Raw genomic sequence first — 20,934 nt, 5'->3', positions numbered from 1 at the left:
ACGAGGAATCACAATTTAAAAGTTAAACAGTAGATAGTCTGTGGCAACAACGATTGAGAAAACAAGTTGCTTTATTGACCTATGAGGACGGGAAAAAAAATAAACACTTATATAATTAATTGTGAAAACTTTGATTGTCTCCCGACTGTTAGTAATTAACAGCAGCAGCAGGTTGAGACAAAGTTCGTTCATATATCAGCAAGAAATGTGAGACCGACATTCATGTTCCCCTGAGGATGAACTGTAATAACCTTAATGATCCCTTAGGTGCCATCAAGTTAAAAAGTCAAATGGATGGAGGGATGTTCCTTCCTTCCTTCCTTCCTCCCTCCCTCCCTTTGTTTGTTCCTCCCTCCCTTGTTCCTTCATTCATTAGTTTGTTCCATCCTTCCTTCCTTCCTACTTCCTTTCTTCCTTCCCTTCCTCCCTTCCATCCTTCCAAGTCAAGTTAAGGATTTGTATGTTGCCTACATCCTCTCCTCTGTTTGTCGATGCAGCTCTCCACTGTGGGATAGTAAGGATTTAAGAGGCACCATGTGTCTCCTATTGATTTTCCGAAAAAGGCCGCACCAATTCCCTGCTCAAAACAAGGCTGCCCTTCCCTCTGCCGCCTCGACAGATTGATTTTGGATCTCAGCCGTGAGGACTCGAGGGCCAATCCCTCTGATTCGGCCTCCTTGCGCTGTCACTCTGACCGACAATTTCCCTCTTCATCCCTACCGCACCCCGTCTCTCCTCTTTCTCCTTCCATTAAAGGACTCTTCTACCTCTACACTCTAACTTCTCTCTGTCCAACCCCGCCACCTCCCCCCCCTCTGCCTCTCTTTCGCTCTGACAGGCTTTCAGACAGTAAATCAGAGACATTGATCCAGCGCCGGGCCCAAGTGTCCTGGATTCTGCTAAAGAGCCATTTTCATTTCACAAGCAGTTTACTGGCCTCGCTGCCCCCCCCCCCACCCCGTAAACATCACCCTCCTCCCTCTTCTCTCGCTCTCTCCATCATGGCCTCATCCATACACATCACCCGACTCACCTAACAGCCAGATCCTCATCTCCTCTGAGTGCCGCCCGCTATTTTCTTTCCACTTTTTGCTGCCGACTCTTGATTTTCTTTCGCACAGAAATACTTTGAAAGCCTTGCAACATTTCACTAATACACACTGATTGCACACACATGCCTTTAACCTGCACCTACATTCTTCCACAACCATCACAATGTATTTACATATAAATGTGACATGGCAGTGGTAGCAAATTCCTCTGACGTGCACCTGCTGCTGTGTTAAATATACCAGGGAGAAATATTCAAACTGTGGCCGCTGTTTGTCTTTGTGTCGGAAGCATCTTGACATAAAATTTGACTTATTGTGCTCATAAAACTCATATCCCACCTTGGTAGAGTTAATGACATTCAGTTTAACGTGAGCTACCTTTGTTTGGCCTCATCCGCCTTTTATAACCAGCACAAGTGGCAGGGACAACACCTTACCTTATAAAACACTTGATTCAAAGCCTCTTTTCCATTTTCCATCTTAACTGACTGACAACACGAAGGGAGGTCATTTATATGAATGACTTCCATGTGCTGTCTGTAAGGGAGGAAGGTTGGTAAAAGTAAAAACTATTTAAATATGGGTTTTCTCACATTATTCCTAGCTGTTATACTTGTAGTTCAATTAGGCTAAATTATCTACTTCTGCTGTGTTTGCAGTGGTCTGTTACAATCAAACAAACCAGCTCCTTCAAATGAGCTGAATTGATTGTATTAGTGTATTAGTTTACTTGTCTTGTTGACCCTTCTGTTGTTCTTCTGTTCTTCTGAATTGTCCTGATGATGGTGACTTGGGATAACAATAAGAATGTTACACGTGGTTTGAACATGACAACATGAATGAGGAATATACGTGTTTGCACTGATGTGATGAGACACTGTACAGTTCATATAGATGCCGCTGACATTTATTCTTAAGTGGCAGCCACACAGCAGAGTGATACGTGCGTGTCCATGTTGCGTTATTGAAGAGGGACAACAAAGCTGTCAGAGCAAACAAGGATCCCGACGGTCGCGCAACAAACTCATTATCTCAATAGCTCGGCCTGGTCACTAACAGGACAGAGAGTTCTCACTGACAAAGAAAATCAACTCATGTCTCATAAGCACTGCTCGGTTGTGGACGAGCTTTTACTCCAACAGATGAGGTTAAATAGATTGAATGGTGCAGCACATCTTATATTCTGCAACCACTGCCTCAAACGCACTGTCAAGTCAAATGAATCATTTTTTTAACTCCACCAAAGGGTTTACGTTTTCGTCTCTGGTTGTTATGTTAGTTGGCAGGATTACGAAAAAACTAAGGATTTTCATGAAATGTTGTGGAGGGGTGGGGCATGAACCGAGGAAGAATCCATTACATTTTCTGGATCGTGGGGCAGATCCAGGAATTTATTTTCACTTTCTAAAACATTGGGAGATGTGAATATTGAGAATATTTATAATAATTAATGGAGCTTGAAAGGGAAAAAATCGGGAATAAAAAGGGAACTGATATTAACGATATTAAGTCAATTTTTAAAAAAGAACAGAAATAGATTATATAAGTATGCAACATATTAAGTGCTCAAAACATGGTACGCAGTACAATGCGTCGATAAGGGTGGATAGGTTGAGCGTAGTGCAAACTGGATTAGTGTAAAAATACAATTATTAGCAGTAATTAAAAAAGAAAGAGAAAAGAAACACTTCATAAACACGATAGACAATATTGAAGACACCACTGAGTATAAATCTCACTGCGGAAACCTAATCAAAAGGTGCAATGTTAACACAGCTAACGTAGACAGTGATTCCAGCTCTTAAGAGGACAAGCTGTGCCAAAACATTGATCTTTAAAATAAAAAGGCTGCATCTGAATTATTAAAATGTGCAGCTCTCCGCTCTTTTATATTCGACCATAAATTTAGTCCAACGACAAGAGATGAGAGAGAGTGACAATCTTCCAGCACTGAGTGATTACAATGGCTGCTGTCAGGTAGAACCAAACTTTCATTATGAAGAAAAACCCATATATATAAATCTCTATTTACCCAGCACATGCACTCAGAGAGATTTGTGTCACCTTATGCGATGCACATCACAAAACCTGCATATAAACAAATTGGCTTATCACACTGTGATTAACTGCACTTCCCAGGCCTGTACAGAGACAGAATAATGAACAATACATCCGGAGGGCATAGCACAATCGAAACCTTTAGGTAATAATTGCAAAAGCAGAAAATCACCCTCATTTTATATGTAGAAGCATCTCAGCCACACGTGAAAAATACCGGATGTGAATAAGAGACATTTAGAATAAAACGCCACAATGAAAATGCAGTAAAGGACAAACTAACAACTTCGAGTTTATTCCACGTCTTCCCTGCCGGAAGAAACTCAAGCAGAACAGCAACAATCATGTTCAAGTGCCAAGAAAATGTCGACAACGCAGTAACCTGTTAAACTGCGGCGAACCAAGTCAGCAACATCAACCTGAAATAAATTGGTCATCAAACAGCGGAGAGTTCGACCCCCTTCACATGCTGTTAGATGAACAAGCAGCTGACATTCTTCAGCACACACACTTCCACCCTGTCCCTCACACACACTTCCACAGCCGTTTGCACACAACACTTTTGGCCATTGAAGGTATTGTAAGGTACAAACACACATTCGCTCGCACGCACACAGTGTGTTGGTGGGCCGTGAGCAGCGAGTCGTTTCCAGGGCCAACAGGATTATCAGTGTATGTTCAGGAATATGGCAGAGAATCAGCCTTCAAGTTAACGCAAGCGTTAACGTAATTGGTCTTCATCTGTCATCTCCCACAGAGCTGTGGACTGTTATGGAGAGGAGGAAAGAGGGAGGGAGGGGGGGGAGAGATTACTGATGGGACAGTGATGAAAACTGGTCGGAGGATAATGAGTCTCGTTGTCTTTTCATCCTCTCATCCTCTGTCTCTCTCCCCCCCTCATCTCTCTCATTATTCAGAGTGACTCGTCAGAGTTGCTTCACAGTCTGCTGCTTATTAAAAAACCCACAGTGCCTTTAGATGAGTTCATCAGGCTCTCCAGCCCTCTTTTTCCCTTCCATCCCTTCATCCTCCCGCCAGCTCTGCATCCTCTCATCCCCACCTTTTTTCTCCTCTTCCCCTGTCTCAGTTTGAACATCCTTCCTCTCTCTGTCTCTGTATCCCTCTCTCTTCCATCTGTTTATTTTTACCCACTGTTCCTGTAGCGTAAAAGCAGCAAGAAAGAGATATGAGGAGTGGGAGGAGGAAGAGGAGGAGGAAGAGGAGGGAGGAAGGGGAAAAAACAGACATGGAGGGAATCAAAGAGCTCAGGAGAGGAAAAGACAATCCCCTTTGTGACAGATGAAGCTTTTATACAAAAAAGGAGGCTTCTCCCAATTTCCTGTTGATATTCTTTGTAGTTTGTTTTTCCCCCCCGAACACCCCTCTGCTTCCCGCGGCCTAGCTCTCCACCTCCCTCCTCCCCGTGCGTCTGTGCCACCGTGGCAGATTGTTTGGAATCAATAAAGATGGCTGTTGGCAGATGAAAGTCATGGGGCGGGAAGGTGGCTCGCTAAACACTCATTTCGCTTCACACAAATCACTGCCTGCATCCCGCCGACATGTGACGGCTACATCCTGCAACCAACAATTAAAAAGTCATACAGATGCGCTGTGGGGAGAAGCATGATAGCGGCTGCACAAACACACATATGGTGTGTTGTGACAAGCAGGCAGGCAGCCGCAGTGGATGGGATTTGGACAGCATGCAGACAATAAGGATATAAAGGAGGGAAAAAAGAGGGAGAAGGGGGAGGATTGATGGAGGTTGTTAAAAATGAACAGGTGCAGCAGTCATCCCAAAAATAAAGTCAAGCTATCAAAGTGAAAGACTGTAAAATGATATTGCTGGAAGGAGAAATGTTCAGATCCTTAACTCGAGTAAAAGTAGTATCGCTAATACGTGACTGCTAATATCTGCATTCTCATTATTATTTAATGTCAGTCAATTATATTTAGAGGAGATAAACAATCTTTTTACAGTAACAACCTGGAACACACTTCAGAATTATGGGCTCAATCTGCAGCTCACCTCGGCATTACAAAGAATTATAGTGGGTTTCATTTCATCCCGTCCGAGCACAGATTTACCGTGTTGCCTCAATCTCATTATTTACTCTACATACTCTGCACAGGCAGCTGCTTTAAGTGAGAACACTCGAACAAACGTGCAGGAAACAACCTGCTCAGGACCAAACAGCAGCCAGACAGTGACCAGCTGGTGAGCACAGTGCAGCATTTAGCAGCTAAAGAGCCGGAGATCTCCCTGAAGGCTACAGACAGAAATAGAGAGCTAATACAGAGAGATGACTGGACTGTTAGAGTTGCTCTGGTATAGATGTAATCATAAGCAGCAAACTGCAAGTCTGCCACATCAACTTAAATCAATAAATGAAGACATAAGGATTCTAAAAGACAAGGTGGCTGTACGGTGGTGCAGGGATTAGCCTCAGAGCAAGATATCCCAGTTGAGTGGGGGTCTCTTCCAGTCCGTGAGGGTTTTCCTCGGGTCCACCACCTTCCTCCCACAGTCCAAAGACCTGCCGACTCAGGTGGGGTTGACTGGAGGCTCTAAATTGACTGTAGATGTAAATGTGAGTATTGTGAATGATTGTTGATCTCAGTATATTGGCCTTGTTGCCTCTCACCCAGTGGGACTGCAACCATGAGGGAAAGGGCTCAATGATAATTCAGTATTATTGCTTTTTATTTACCTTCAGTGGAATCGTGTATTAATGATGTAAACAGTTTCTATCATCATTCTGAGTCAAACTTTATTATAAATAAATTATGTGTTACCTAATAACCTAATAAATTATGTGTTACCTAAGTTCTAGATTTACACAGAAAACATTTTAGTCTTTTCTTTCTCCCTTATTTATTCACCTATTTGTCGAATTGTGGCACATTAATATTGGAAAACACTAAACACAATATAAATATTATATTGATATTGACACAGTCTTAATGATGATACCACTGGGTACTCTTTACACATTGCAGAAGTAGATATCAATCTGCAAATAGTAACTATTGTTGTCAGGTAGATACAGTGCTGTTAGATGTTCAGTATTTCCCTCTAAATTATAATAAGTAGAAGTATAAGAGAAGCATAAAATAGAAATACTCAATACCTACTTCAAAATTCTACTGAGGTCAGTACTGGAGTAAATGTACTTTTACATTCCTTTTGACAGATAAACACAGTCCCTCTTTCTCCTTCACATACAGACAGGAGGAAACTGGCAAGGAAATATTCATGTGAAGTTTTCCCTTGTGCCGCTCAGCTCACTGATTCATACCTCATGCATGTCGAGAAATAATCAATTCTCACACACCAGAAGCCTGTGCAATTCATTTTAATAAGCTTTTGTCAGATGCACTCATAGAGAAATCTCGATATTCAAGAAGCACACAAGGCAAAGAACCCAGGGTGTAAAGCAACTGATTACAGAGAATAAGGTTCAAGTTAAGAGTTCAGCTGAGGAGACGCAGTCACACTCATCAGCATCATTTCACACTGGAAAGAAACAGAGGAATTTTTCAACATCTGCAGGGAGGCCGAGACACAGAGTGACATAAACCATCTAAATCAAGAATCAACCATTTAGCAGTTGTCTCCCGGCTGAGGAAGGTCTTGATATGCGTCATGGGTGAGGAGGAGGAATCTGGATGTGGACCGGAGCGGTGCGTCTCCAAGGCAACCAAATCTGACAAATCCACTCTCAGAGTTTACTCTTGACAGTGGCTTCCTTGGGAGCTGAGAGAGAGAGAGAGAAAAACAGAGAGAGGATGAAAAGTAAAACAGGGGAAGAGAGCATTTCACCTTGTTCATGCAGCGGTTAACAACAGTCTGGCTATTGGAGCGCCTGGTTGCTTCACAGGGATCTGTTAGAGAGGAGTAGTCACCCCCAGTCCAATATGGCTGAAGTCACTTTTCAAAACATGCAAAGACACACACGCACACGCATACACGCACACACACATCAGTAACAGCCAGTGTGGAGTGTGTAGTGCCAGGTGCTGGAGACACAGAAGGTTTATAGCCGCGACTTGGAGGCCCGCCTGCAGCAGCTCTGTCACACAGACAGACAGTTCCGGTCCATCTACCCGCCAAGCACCGCTACTGCTCGCTCACTGCTGCTACAAAATCTGCTGCACGACCATTAGACGAGAAAGACACAAGAAAGACTGTGAGCGAGCAACAACTTCTTCTTTTTAAAGTGACACACCTGCTATTGTGGAAAAGAATCTCTTTTTAGTCACATTTCACAAGTCTACTTTTTGCCTCATCACAGAGGTAAGAAAACTGACCAGGCACCTCTAAAGCTGGGTGGTTTATTATTCATTACATACAATAACTTTACAAACTGACCATGAAATCAAGCTAATGTTATGCATGAACCTGTAGAGCAGCATTAATTGAATATTTTAGCCGGCTGAGGGCAGAGGAACAAGCTGTAAACACAAACTGATTTATTATGACCTCATAAAGTCATTGTGGCCAACATGTAAGAAAACAACAGAGCAACATCAACTCTCATTTAGAATCTGCTTTTCAAACGTAATACTCAACAAACTAAGAGAGAAATATCTGACACTCAATCTGAAACCTCAGATAGTTGCCAATTTTGCCACAACTTTCTTCCATTAAGTTACACTGCTACATACAGTGGATTTATCAGTGTTTTCTTTTCTTTCTTTTTCTAGCCTATATGCAGACCACAAGCTTACAACGGAATTTTAAGGACATTTAAATGGCAATAATTTGAGGTTTTAAGAATAAAATCACAATATTTCAGGTGCTAGAAAGGCTGTGTTGAGCATATAGCTCCACCAAGGACCAACAGTCCCCTTCAATTCAATCAATCTGGACCAAATTTCATCACTTCCCTTAAAGTGCCTGATAATTCTCTGGGAAGTTGGTGAACATTTTTTTTTTCCTGACCCATACCATCCAACCACATCCTTCCACCAAGTTTCATGGTAATCCATCCTGCAGTGTTTGTGTAATGCTGAAAAATGCACACAAAAACACATAACCTGCTTGGCTTAGGTAATTACATCTTAATATTATGAGAATAAAGTCATAAACCTTTGAGAATTCCTTGCTGCTTATGTTGTAAATATTTTTTATAAGACCTTCTTCTGATTAAATTACAACATCATTATTGTATTATCATGTATACATTTGATCTGATGATGAAAGTGTATATCAATGCAGCTTTAAGTGATCAAGAGCTCAACGTTGTCTAACTTCTGTTTGACCTCTCAGTGGGATCATATTTTGGGGACTGGGATCGATGGCAGACTGCATCTTTCAGACAATCGCTCATTTTTCATTACATTGAAATTATCTCTTCTTTGAAGCTAAATAAAAATCCTAACTGGCATGTGCATGTTCAATTACTTTTTCCAGACTCTGAGGTTCTGTGTAAAACAAGGAACAACAGCTTGTTACATCTGTTGAACTCAGACTCACAGCTGCACATTCTACTGTATTTTAATGTGGGTTGGTGCTTTTTCTTCATCATTGTTTTCAACAAAACACGTCCCATTAAACTCCCAACGTACTGTATTTAAATTTCTGCATAAAGCACAGAATATAAGAGCGTCACAGTTTGAGATCCCGTCAGTGTTAGCGACTGATCTTCCCTGAGGCTTGCATTGAAATAAGAGAGAATTCCTTGCAAAATCCTCGACTCGTACCCCAGTGTCTGTTTTTAAAGCTCATGTGAGAAATACGGCTGCAAAGATGTTTGGATTCTGCTCCTTTGTAACATGAAGCTCTTCTTTTCTCTCTCACTCTTCTTGAAGTCCTCGTTCGTCTCATACAAGTGAAATATTGTTAATTCTCAGTTTATGGTATATTTTCTTGTCTCATATGTTTATCTGTGTTTCTCTTTCATGTGAAAAGCTGCTGTTGCTTTACACTGCTTCTTTATATATGTATCTGTTGAGCATCATGCATATTAATGTTATACTGAGTGATATATTCTAAACCAGGGGGCATTTCTCTATTGACTTTACTGCCACTGAGCCCAGGAAACTTCTCCTTTCATTTAAAATTAAACACAACGCTCCGTCTTTTGGTTTTCAGCTCAACCTTGTTTCACTGTGATCGCTTCTGTTGTTGTTGTTGTTGTCGTCGTCAGTAGAGCGAGTGAAGCTATAACTGGTATAATCTTTGTTGTAAATAATTTTTCTCATTTCATGAATTTATTATTTGTCACATAATGACTGGAGTTAATTAAACTAATAAAGCCTGATTATTGTTACCAGTAGGCAATATGATTGTGTTTTACCAAGGGAGATTGGGGATGGTGTGTGTGCAAAATAAAATGAAACTCAAATAAAAAATGCAGGGATGGATTTTCATCAAACTTTGTGGGAATATTACTGGGGAGTGCATCTGGGACAACACTCCTGCAGGAGAGAACTGAACGCTTGTTGCATGAACGTGCACAATGAAGTGGTTTCTACTGAGTTTATGCCAAATCCTGTCTGCCGGCCGAAGACGGTAAAATCTTACCAATGACGCGGGTAGAAATTCTACCAGCTCTGCTGATGGTCAATTAGACTGTGCCAGATGGTCAGTGTTTGTGTGGGAGAGACACCAAGAGCGACAGAGAGGCAAAGAGCGCCGTCCTTCTGTTCTTTCGATGCCTTTCGGTTTCAACTTTTAAGGATTAACTGGAAACCCCATGATTTAGTTAGCAGCATTAACTACAGGATGCTCAGAAGCACACACAAATTGTCTCTCTGCACATGCAGCACTCTCTCATAGGGGATGTCGGGATGCCTGAGAGGGGACGGCAAAATCAGCAGGTTGTTTAAGGGAGAAGGTATTTTTGGTCGAGGACGGGACAGCATCATACTAATTGCCTGATGGTTGTAACTGCATACAGTCTATAATAAATGAATGAGGCATCTGGTAAAGGCACTAATTCAGTTTTTTACTTACTGTGTTTTGAGAATATGAGTTTAAGTGACCAGGTCTGTCTGAAGATAATGTACAATTGTGATCAAATTAGATGCAGGACTGTGCAGCCACGAGAGATTTTTCCTCAGCGACTTTCTGAACCTTTGGCTCATCTTGTCTTTATTTCTGTAGCAGCAGATGAAAAAGGATACGTTCTATAAAAGCAGAAAGCATGAGATGTTTGAAAACCATTCTCTCAAACTATTCTGAGGAGAGACGTGAGTTTGATTTATGGCAGTGGTAAAGCGAGACATTAGAGGTTATGGTCTGCAGTTGTAATACCAATGCTTAATTTGAATAATTGAGTGAATGACTGATCAGGCTCAGGAGCCCAGACGGCTTGGCATTATAACGCTATCAATCACCAGCGTAATCAAAACAAATGGGTGAAGTCATCATGTCACAGCTCAAGCCAACATTGAAATTTACGTATTTACCAAACTTCATTTAACCACACAGATCAATCTGCAATGATGGCACACTACTTTCACTTTAGTCCATTTTGAAAAGTAGGTAAGACACGATGCGCAGATGGAGCCAAGACGCTTGGAGGCTTCAATTGTGGCTGTCATTTTTTTTTCTCCACTTAAACCGGAAACTTTCCACCGTCGGAGGAAAAAGATTTTAACATTTTTGTCCAAAGCAGAAGTTTGTTACTAGCTTGAGGCCAACTGTGTCCATTCAGGAATGCACAGAATGCAAAAAAGCATTTTATTTTAACTGAGGTGGGGAAAAAAAGCTGGCAATTTTTTCCCCCATAATGTGACAAGAGCTTGTAGAAGGAAATGCCAGAGTTTCTCTCTGTCACCAGTCCTTTATATTTCCCACAGGCGTTAAAGCTGCCACTCTACTATCAGATTAAATGTTATTCTCCTAAACAGAGCAAACAATCAATCAAACAATCACTCAATCAGTTACCTGAACAATAAGCTGCTGCCATTGGTCAGGCTGAAGGGTGGACACAGAAACGAAAGCAAAACACAGACGACTGGTCAGAATCAACTTTTCAACTTGAAAATAAAGGGAAGGGCTGATGCTTAGTACGAGGTCCAAACAGGACTTAAGTCGTTTTCAGACACGAAAATGCAGCAGCAGATTGTCTGACACATTCTCAACAGCAGGGAAATGTGACGTCTGGGTAGCACATGCAGGAGCCAGGAACATGATGTGGGAATATCCCTGTGGAAATCACATGTTCTTGTTTACAGCCACAAGGTCTCGAATCTCGTTGTCTTTCCAAGTTGACACCTTTGCTGTCATCTTCTACGTGTATGGCACCTCCTCTTCATCCTGACATATTGGTGTTTTTCTAGTTTTGCGTTCGCCGCCTAATCAGAGACGTCATCAACACGCTGTGGATTGTATGGATATTTTCCTGCTGTATTCTCACATGGGCTCAAGCAGACATTTTACGAAGGGAGCTGTCAGGAAAAGTCCGGGACATCAGACAGCCACTCGATCATTTCAGGGAAATGTCCAGACTTCAGTGCATGTCTGAAAACTTAGAGCTTACAGTACAGAATAGTTCAATGTCCTGGGAAACGTTTTTCTTGCCGTGGTCCCGAGAGTGAGATAAGAAAAACAGAGTGTGGTGATTGTGTGCAGCTTCCCTCAGTTTGATCCTCACAGTTTTTACATTTTTCCCATTAGGTGTCTGATATACCGATAAAATCCAGCTGTAATGTCATTTACACTGAGCCACATATGTTCTGTTTACACTGATGAGCCAAAACATTAAGACCACCTGCCTAATATGCTGCTGGTCCTCTACGTGCTGCCAGAACCGCTTTGACCTGCCAAGGCATGGACTCAGCTACACCTCTGCAGGTTGAAGGTTCTCGGTTGTGGCACCAGGATGTTAGCAACTACATGAGGTGACAGAGTCGCTGAGGACTTTACACATGCCCATCTCTTCTGCATCCACCACAGATGGTAAGAACCGATCATTCACTTACAGTCTAATATATCCCAGAATATGCATCATTTTTACATGATAACCATTTACTCTATCTGAGAGTAAAGGCCGAACACTTATAAGGATAGACAACAAATGTCCAGTTCCTCCAACTATCCAGAAATGGAGCCAAAATATCCCGGATACAAACGCTGCCATCTTGCACGAAAGATATCCGAGCGCCCGGGGGATGACGCCCCCGGATAGAGATCCTGCCGACTCAGCTGCCAGTCACGATGTTTCCCCCTTTAATAATTAAAACCCAAACTTACCGGACAAATGAGCCCTGGATGACCAAGACATTTTTCACTTTTGTTGAGCCGCCATCATGTCATCCACCTTAATAAACAGTGTTTGGGGCTCATCTGTGTATGTCTCTCTCTTTGCCAGACCACAAATCTGGTGGCATCCATCTTGTTTTTTTTAAATGCTTCATTTCAATCAGAGTGGGTCTCACTTGTAACAACTGAAAATGAAGGTTTTAACAGCTAACTATGAACTACTATACCAAATCAATACTAACACATGGATGACTTACAAGATATAAACAAGATATAACATGTTAATTAATTACCAGTAAAAGGTGCTGACAGATTTTGTATCTCTAGACTATCAACATGCTACACCCAGCCCTAGATTGAACATACTGACGTTAGTTTGCTGTCATAATAATATGATAATTATAATAACAAATACATGTTTAAATCACTACTGAAAATAACAATAACGTTATTATTATTTTATTATTATATATTTTTAAGTTCTACTAGTGTCCCTTTAACTGGTTATGTGGATATACATTTTTTTTGCACACACTACCTGTGAATGCCTGTAAATGTCAGGTAGAAAGGGTAACATATAACTAACTTCAGTGTTGCAATAACTCAAAAAAGATAGATTTTGTAGAGCTTTTCCTGTATGTCTCTGAATGAACAGATTAATAAACATATTAATCTATGTTTTGATGAATTAAACTTACTGAATAAATAAAAAAAATAATTCATGAGTGAAGTAACAAGGCCGTTTCTCAGATTGTCAGCTACAGTGTTGTATCGCTAAATGTCGTCATGTGTGTGCTTTTGTGTATAATATTTCATTAGACGCATACCTTGCATCCTTTGTGCATGTTTGTGAATGTGTTTTGTATATTTATTTATATATTTTGTGTCTAATGGCCTTGTGCATGTGTGAAAGTACTGAATGAGCAAATAGCACGCAATGGATGATGCACAATGTTTATCACACCACTATGTGTGTGTCTCTATAAGCGTGGGCAGCTAAATTGAGCTGGGCTGAGCTGTCCTCACTGTATATAGGCGTGCGTGTGTGTGCATGTGTGTCCCGCAGTGCATGTGTGCATGTGTGTGTGAGAGAGAGAAAGACAACTCACCAGCAGGGAAGTAGAGCGGGAGGTTCTTCAGATACAGCTCCTTATCCGTCGGCAAAAACACACAGAAGATGACTCTGTCCAGCTGCACACACACACACACACAAACACACACACAAACACACACAGAATGACCTTTATTACGAGGAAGCAACAATGTAAAAGTGTGTGACATTGTGCGGTAGTGATACCAGGAGGATGCAGCTAATACATCAGTCCATTACTCTCCTATTAGCATCCTATTATAATCACGCCACCACACAGCGCTTACTACACTGAGCAATAGGGACAGAAAGCTGTAGGGTGTGTGTGTGTTTGTGTGCGTGTTTGTGAGAAAGAGAGGTGGGGGTGGAGAAAATGAAAGAAAGAGATTAGAGAGAGGGAGGAGTTCAGTGTAGATCTATAAGTACTTGTACTGTATTAAAATGTGTGTCAATGGATCTGTGTTATCCTGTGTGTGTGTGTGTGTGTGTGTGTGTGTGTGTGTGTGTGTGTACTTGGCACAAGGTCCTATATCTATCTCATTAGTGTGTGAGAAACAAACAGGAGTCAACTCAATCCAGACCCATGGCATCAAACTCTGTCCACCACTGTGAACACAAAAACACACACACACCCACACCCACACCCACACCCACACCCACACCCACACACACACACACTAACTTCGAAATAATAAGTCACTGGGCGAGTGCGTGCAGCTCCTTTATGACAATAAACTTTGTGTTCTTTAGACCCCGGCTCTCTAGTCTATAATATTTACATTATGCTCTATATGGACATTCAGTAGAGTACATAACAATATATGTCAGATGATTAAAGCTACAGTAGTTTCAGTAAAATAATGCATCCTGGGACATAAGCTCCAACATGTTCTCTTATTTCTCAGACTCTGACAAACATTATTACCACCATGATGTCTCTACAAAGATTTTCCGTTCTGGGCAAGGTAGTACAATTTATAGCCAGGCTGTTTCTATTACTTTCTGCCTGGCGTGGGAGTTAAGGTCTCATTGCTTTCAAAGACATTTCAGCAGCCTGCTTGCCCGCAGCCCGGGTTTTTCAGTCCCAGCTTGTTGCACAATTACGATCACTTGCCAGGATTTGAATGGAGGCTAAAAGGGAGATAGGGAAATGTGCAGTAAGTAACTACATCCCCTGGGCTACAGTTCGGAATCTCTAACCTCCGCACCAACTTCCCTCCGCTTGTGCCATTTTGCAGCCTTTCTCATTCAAATGAAGGGAAATGCTTGTGAGGGAAGATGCAAAATGGCCTCCAGAGAATGGTAGCACCAGGGAGCTAATTTGTTTAAGTTTGAGACATGGACCCGGGAGATGGTAAAGCTAGCAACAACCTCAAGTGAATGTAACGTGCTCGCTCACGACTGGCTGTCTTTACGTGAAGCACAGAGGCTGTAAATATTCCTGTCTCGTACCGAAAGTCTGTGTGAAGTCTGATGGAGGCAGAAAACCTCCCAAACTTGACATGTAATATGTAGGATTTTCACCGTCATATATGTTTTTTAATAAATGAAAGGTCCATTAAGTAGCTGCTTTGGAACTTTCAGTCATAACACAGGATCCTCTTCAGCACACGGGGTTAGAGACGTTTAAATGTCAAAATGTTTCAGAGCCATATTGACACACAGCTCATATTGAACATCTGAAATTGAAAGTTCACTAACTACTCTCCTGTGAATGACCAAGAGCTTTGGAGGTGGTGTGACAATTTTTGCTTTTCCAAACCCACAGAAATAAAAGTGAAAGGGATGGATTCTATGTTAAATTCAACAGTGTGTTTATTACAATACACAACGTGTATTGAACACCTCATAGATTCCATATAAAGATGGAAAACAGAACAGCTCCCCAAAAGTGAAGCCAAAACATCTTAATTGCCCCCTGGTGGCTGGCAGCAGTAGAGGCCATAAACCAGGTCTCATCCATGTTTGTGGATGGGACATGGACCAAACACTGACGTGTGTTTGTTGTACATTTTTTCAATAAGTTGGTTTCAATTAGTTATTTGATGCTATAAAAAGGAGGTGAAGCATCACGATTGACGCCTGAGACTGACTCCTGATTGGTCGAGCGTATGTATCGGCATTAACTCGGTACTACAGCGTCCTCCCCCGATAACTTTGACGCGGAGCTCCAAATGAAGTCATTGCAACAAGATGGCTGTGTTCAAATGCGGGATATTTGGTTCCACTCCCGGATAGTGGGATGAAGTGGAGAAGCGTCCATCTTTAAATACAGTCTATAGTACAGCTATGGTAAAAACTGAGCATAAGGATCCTATTTAATTTGAAAACAGTTTTCTAAAATCTCAGACATCATATTTTCTGGTCAACTTTGACTCCAATATGAAAAATATAACTGAATCTCTCGGAGCTGTCTTGGTTATTACTTTCTTGCAGCACTTTGTCACAGCGTTGTTTGTGTTTTATGAATAAATGATTGTGTTTTTATTCCACTTGATGGAGCTTGTTGGCACATTGCCCCTCCTTCAGTCCATTTTGCAACTTAGTGTTTCTGCCATTTTCAATTCCATTTTCTACATTACAGCTTTCCAAGCCAGAGCGAGCCCAACAAAACACACAGTTAAAAAAATTGTCAAATTGAAGCAGTTCAATTCAAGTGCAAATGCAATTTCCTCTGGTGAACAGTCTTATTTTATATGCACGCAAATGAAGTAGGTCTCACAATCTCATTTGTTTACAATAAAACTTTCTGCCCCCATAAAGAAAACACAGTGGAGCTATTTCTGAGCCAAACGTAAATAAACGTCTCATTGATTTGGCTTTCTGGTCTTATTCTCAGCCGTTTAGGGCTTGTTGACTGTTGTACTCTATGGTAAATTTTGTAATGTTTAATGTTCGTTTATTGAGCTCGCAGATTGCATCAGTCGACTGGCATCGCTGCAGAGGCTCTGGAGACGCCAGCACTAACAATAACATCGTCAACACCCTCTCTGGGAGGTGACACAGCCCGGTGCTTACAGAGAGAGAGAAAGATTGAAAAGAGCAGTGGGAGGAGACCTCAGAAGAGAGGGAGGAAGAAGGGAGGAGAGTTGAGAGCATGTAAACGACTGATTGGAAACTTTCTTCTTTGTTCCAATCTCCCATCAGCCCGCTTCTCCCCCTCTGTCCCTCCCCTCCAGTCATCTATTCCATCATTTTGTCTTTTCTTTGCTCGCCGTTTCTCCGGAGAGAAAACGTGTTTGTGTGTGTGTGTGTGTTTGTCCCGCAAGGAGCTAATTAAAAAGCAGACTTTGCCATGAGCATGAGAGACAGAACCTGGGAGTGTGTGTTTAAATTTATGTTCAGGTGTGTGAGTGTGTCACCGCGTGTGCGCGTGTTCTCTCAATTCACCCCTCTCCTTGCTCTCAACAGAAAACAAAAACAACAGCTGTGAAAAGAAAAATACCTGGAGGAAATGGTAGGGAAAATTTGCCAATCATGCAGACACAAGCACACAGAAACGCACACACACGTGTACCCACCTTGTCATGATGTGCATCCAGGTACTCCCTCACAGTTGCTAACGCCTCGTGCACAGCCTGTTCAGGTGGATATCCTACAGGAACACACACAACATCAGAAATACACACACGGCGGAACAGATGCAGTGACAGATCCGTCTGTTTGCATTCGGTGCTATGCACTGTGTTTTCTTTTTCCATACAGGTATCCGTTCTTCCTGTTATTATTCTAACATTTGAGTTTTCTCACTTCCTCCCATCCCAACATGCTTATTCGGGCGAGATGCAGACATAACGCACTTGTTGGTTCGGAGCAGACAGACGGAGAAAAACTGCAGCGTTCCCTCTTTAATTCGTTCAGCTTACGAGACCTTTTGCTGCTAGAAAATGATCCCCACTGTTGGAAAAGCAGCACAAAAGCGGAGAAAATTCATCATGGGGCAAACTGTTGGGCCTAAACAAACACGCTGTGGGATTATACAGTAATTAATCCATACATCAAAACTCGAGGCATGAGACAAAACATATTTACTTTTTAAATATTTAATCAAAACCATGATCTTTGCTCAGTTTTAATGATCCACGCAAAGGTGTCAGAATCCGTAAAAATTTTCTCACATCATCCACACTGATCATCTATGCCATAACTTCACAGTTTGGTTTTCAAAAACATGTTTGCAAGGGTTCTGGAACCTTTACATTCATTTTGGATTTCCCAAGAGTTGTCATTAACGCTGCGAGAACAGACCAACAACCATCAGATTAATACATTGTAAATTAACAAAGCAGTTGTTTGTTCCTGTGGTAAACTGTAGATTTTGTTAAATACTTTACAATAACTGATTCAAGACACTCAATTTATTTGGTTGTAAATGAAAACCCTTTGGCAGGGCTCCATTTGGATGATTTCTGTCTGTCATGATGCCCAACCTGCCCCATTTCAGATAAATGGTTGAGATTGGTCCAACCAGGTCAGAAGGTTTCCATATGGAAGCCCATTTCCGCCACTGTGATGAAAAAAAAAAAATTGGTATCTCATTATTATGAGATACCATCTCATAATTATGACTTAGCATCTCATTATTATGAGATACTATCTCATAATTATGACTTAGCATCTCATTATTATGAGATAGTATCTCATTATTATGACTTAGTATCTCATAATTATGACTTAGCATCTCATTATTATGACTTAGCATCTCATTATTATGAGATACTATCTCATAATTATGACTTAGCATCTCATTATTATGAGATAGTATCTCATTATTATGACTTAGTATCTCATAATTATGACTTAGCATCTCATTATTATGACTTAGTATCTCATTATTATGAGATAGTATCTCATAATTATGACTTAGCATCTCATTATTATGAGATAGTATCTCATAATTATGACTTAGCATCTCATTATTATGACTTAGTATCTCATTATTATGAGATAGTATCTCATAATTATGACTTAGCATCTCATTATTATGAGATAGTATCTCATAATTATGACTTAGCATCTCATTATTATGACTTAGTATCTCATTATTATGACATAATATCTCATAATTATGACTTAGCATCTCATTATTATGAGATACTGACTGCAGGGTCTGTCATGCGAGTCTGCGTGTGTGTGTGTGTGTGTGTGTGTGTGTGTGTGTGTGTGTGTGTGTGTGTGTGTGTGTGTGTGTGTGTGTGTGTGTGTGTGTGTGTGTGTATGCTTGTCTCTATTCCTCTTCACTAAAACTGATAATCACATGTATTTTTTAGTAATTATTCGATGATGACCGATCAAGACTTCGGATCGCTCCGTCACTTTAACGCTGACGGTCCTGTACTGTGCGCGTCACGTTACATCTCACGTTACGAAACACATGTTTAAACACCGTGTGCACGTAGTCCCCAGCTCCACACAACACGTGTTTCATGAACTCAAACAAACACAAAGTAAACATCAGTCCTGTACGTGTCCTAATAACTTGTGATCGGTGCTGGTGTTTATTGTTAAAGTGTGAAGTGAGCGCGGGTCAGAGGGAAGTGAGGCGGAAGCAGAGTCCGACACACACAAGACAACCGGACTTTTAAAGAGCGTCTGTTCTGATCCTGGAGCAGCGCTTGTTATAATTATTCAGCGGCAGCACATCGCTAAGACAATGAACGGAGCAGAAAACATGGATCGATCCTGTTATGTCTCTGTATCGATGCACAGTCGCCCACTTCCGCGAGTAAGGCTGCTGTCCCCGCATCCGCTCAGCCTCGGGTTCCCTGCTCTGTGGCGCCCGCCCACAATCCGTATCTCATAATAATGACTTAGTATCTCATTATTATGAGATAGCATCTCATAATAATGACTTAGCATCTCATAATTATGACTTAGCATCTCATAATTATGAGATACTATCTCATAATAATGAGATACTATCTCATAATTATGACTTAGTGTCTGACTGTGGGCGGGTTGCAGCAGAGCAGGTGAGCAGTGGTAGAGAGGCTGGGAACTCAGTGAAGTAAAGTTAAGGTTTGAGTTAAAGATAACTACGCCCGCCACTGTAACAGAAATACAACATTTGACTTGCATGACAGACCCTGCAGTCAGTATCTCATAATAATGAGATGCTAAGTCATAATTATGAGATATTATGTCATAATAATGAGATACTATCTCATAATAATGAGAAGCTAAGTCATAATTTTGAGATACTATCTCATAATAATGAGATGTTAAGTCATAATTATGAGATGCTAAGTCATAATTATGAGTTACTATCTTATAATAATGAGATGCTAAGTCATAATTATGAGTTACTATCTTATAATAATGAGATGCTAAGTCATAATTATGAGATAGTATCTCATAATAATGAGATGCTAAGTCATAATTATGAGATGCTAAGTCATAATAATGAGATGCTATCTCATAATAATGAGATGTTAAGTCATAATTATGAGATACTATCTCATAATAATGAGATACTAAGTCATAATAATGAGATGCTAAGTCATAATTATGAGATACTATCATAATAATGAGATACTAAGTCATAATAATGAGATGCTAAGTCATAATTATGAGATACTATCTCATAATAATGAGATGCTAAGTCATAATTATGAGATACTATCTCATAATAATGAGATACTAAGTCATAATTATGAGATACTAAGTCATAATAATGAGATACTATCTCATAATAATGAGATGCTAAGTCATAATTATGAGATAGTATCTCATAATAATGAGATGCTAAGTCATAATTATGAGATAGTATCTCATAATAATGAGATGCTAAGTCATAATTATGAGATAGTATCTCATAATAATGAGATACCAATTTTTTTTTTTTTTTATCACAGTGGCGGAAATGGGCTTCCATATTTCCAGGCTAAAACTTTAGTTGAACGAAAAAAAAAAAGCTTCTACTAAAAGTTATCAAGTCAGAAATTAAATTCGCACCAAAACACATTTACTGATCTTATTAGTAAATGAAGTGACCTCATATAATTCCTTGGAAATGTCGGCCCACTAAACTATAACAAGGTCTAATCAGCTGGAAGGAATGTAATTGCCTCTGTGGCTGCGTAAATCCTAAACTTTAACTTTTCTTTTTGTGTGAGACATTGGAGCGATGACTGGATGTCTGTGAAGTGGAAACACTGGTGACAATTCTTTTCTCTTAATGTTTCACTTTGTTCAAAACACATTTTGGTTTTCAGTGCTTCAAATCCAACTTAAATCAGGTTGTCTGTAGCATTATTCATAAACTACTTCTGCGACTGGCTGGAAGCCATTTTGGCACCACAGCTTCCTTTTTTCCTCAATTTCATCACATCCCAAAGAGGCTGAAACAGGGATGAGCTGAATTCCAGGGATCAACAGCAGTTAAGGTACAGCTCTACGTGTAACCCCCCCAAAACCTTCATTATATCCTCTTATCAAATGAGCCTAGGGGAAATAGAGATGTCCCCCCCCCCCATGCTATTTAGAAGAGGTCTGAACATGAGGAGAATGAGCAAAGCAGG

General features: G+C 40.8%; 1 protein-coding gene across 2 annotated transcripts in view; it reads right to left on the bottom strand.

Moving 5' to 3' along the window:
* Positions 1 to 6,450: 6,450 nt before the first annotated feature.
* The window catches only part of macrod1 (mono-ADP ribosylhydrolase 1), a 111,013-nt gene continuing 96,529 nt past the window's right edge, over positions 6,451 to 20,934 (bottom strand). For both annotated transcript variants that reach the window (XM_061079882.1, XM_061079883.1), the window contains 3 exons: positions 16,936 to 17,009; positions 13,434 to 13,515; positions 6,451 to 6,867 (listed from right to left, as the gene is read on the bottom strand). In XM_061079882.1, the coding sequence (XP_060935865.1) occupies positions 6,833 to 6,867; positions 13,434 to 13,515; positions 16,936 to 17,009 (191 nt within the window). In that variant the 3' untranslated portion in view covers positions 6,451 to 6,832. The remainder of the gene's footprint in view (positions 6,868 to 13,433; positions 13,516 to 16,935; positions 17,010 to 20,934) is intronic.

The sequence above is a fragment of the Limanda limanda genome, chromosome 10, assembly GCF_963576545.1.
Source record: "Limanda limanda chromosome 10, fLimLim1.1, whole genome shotgun sequence".
In the NCBI taxonomy this organism is placed as follows: domain Eukaryota; kingdom Metazoa; phylum Chordata; class Actinopteri; order Pleuronectiformes; family Pleuronectidae; genus Limanda; species Limanda limanda.
Note: the sequence above shows the minus strand (reverse complement) of the source record. Positions and strands in the feature narration are given on the sequence as shown.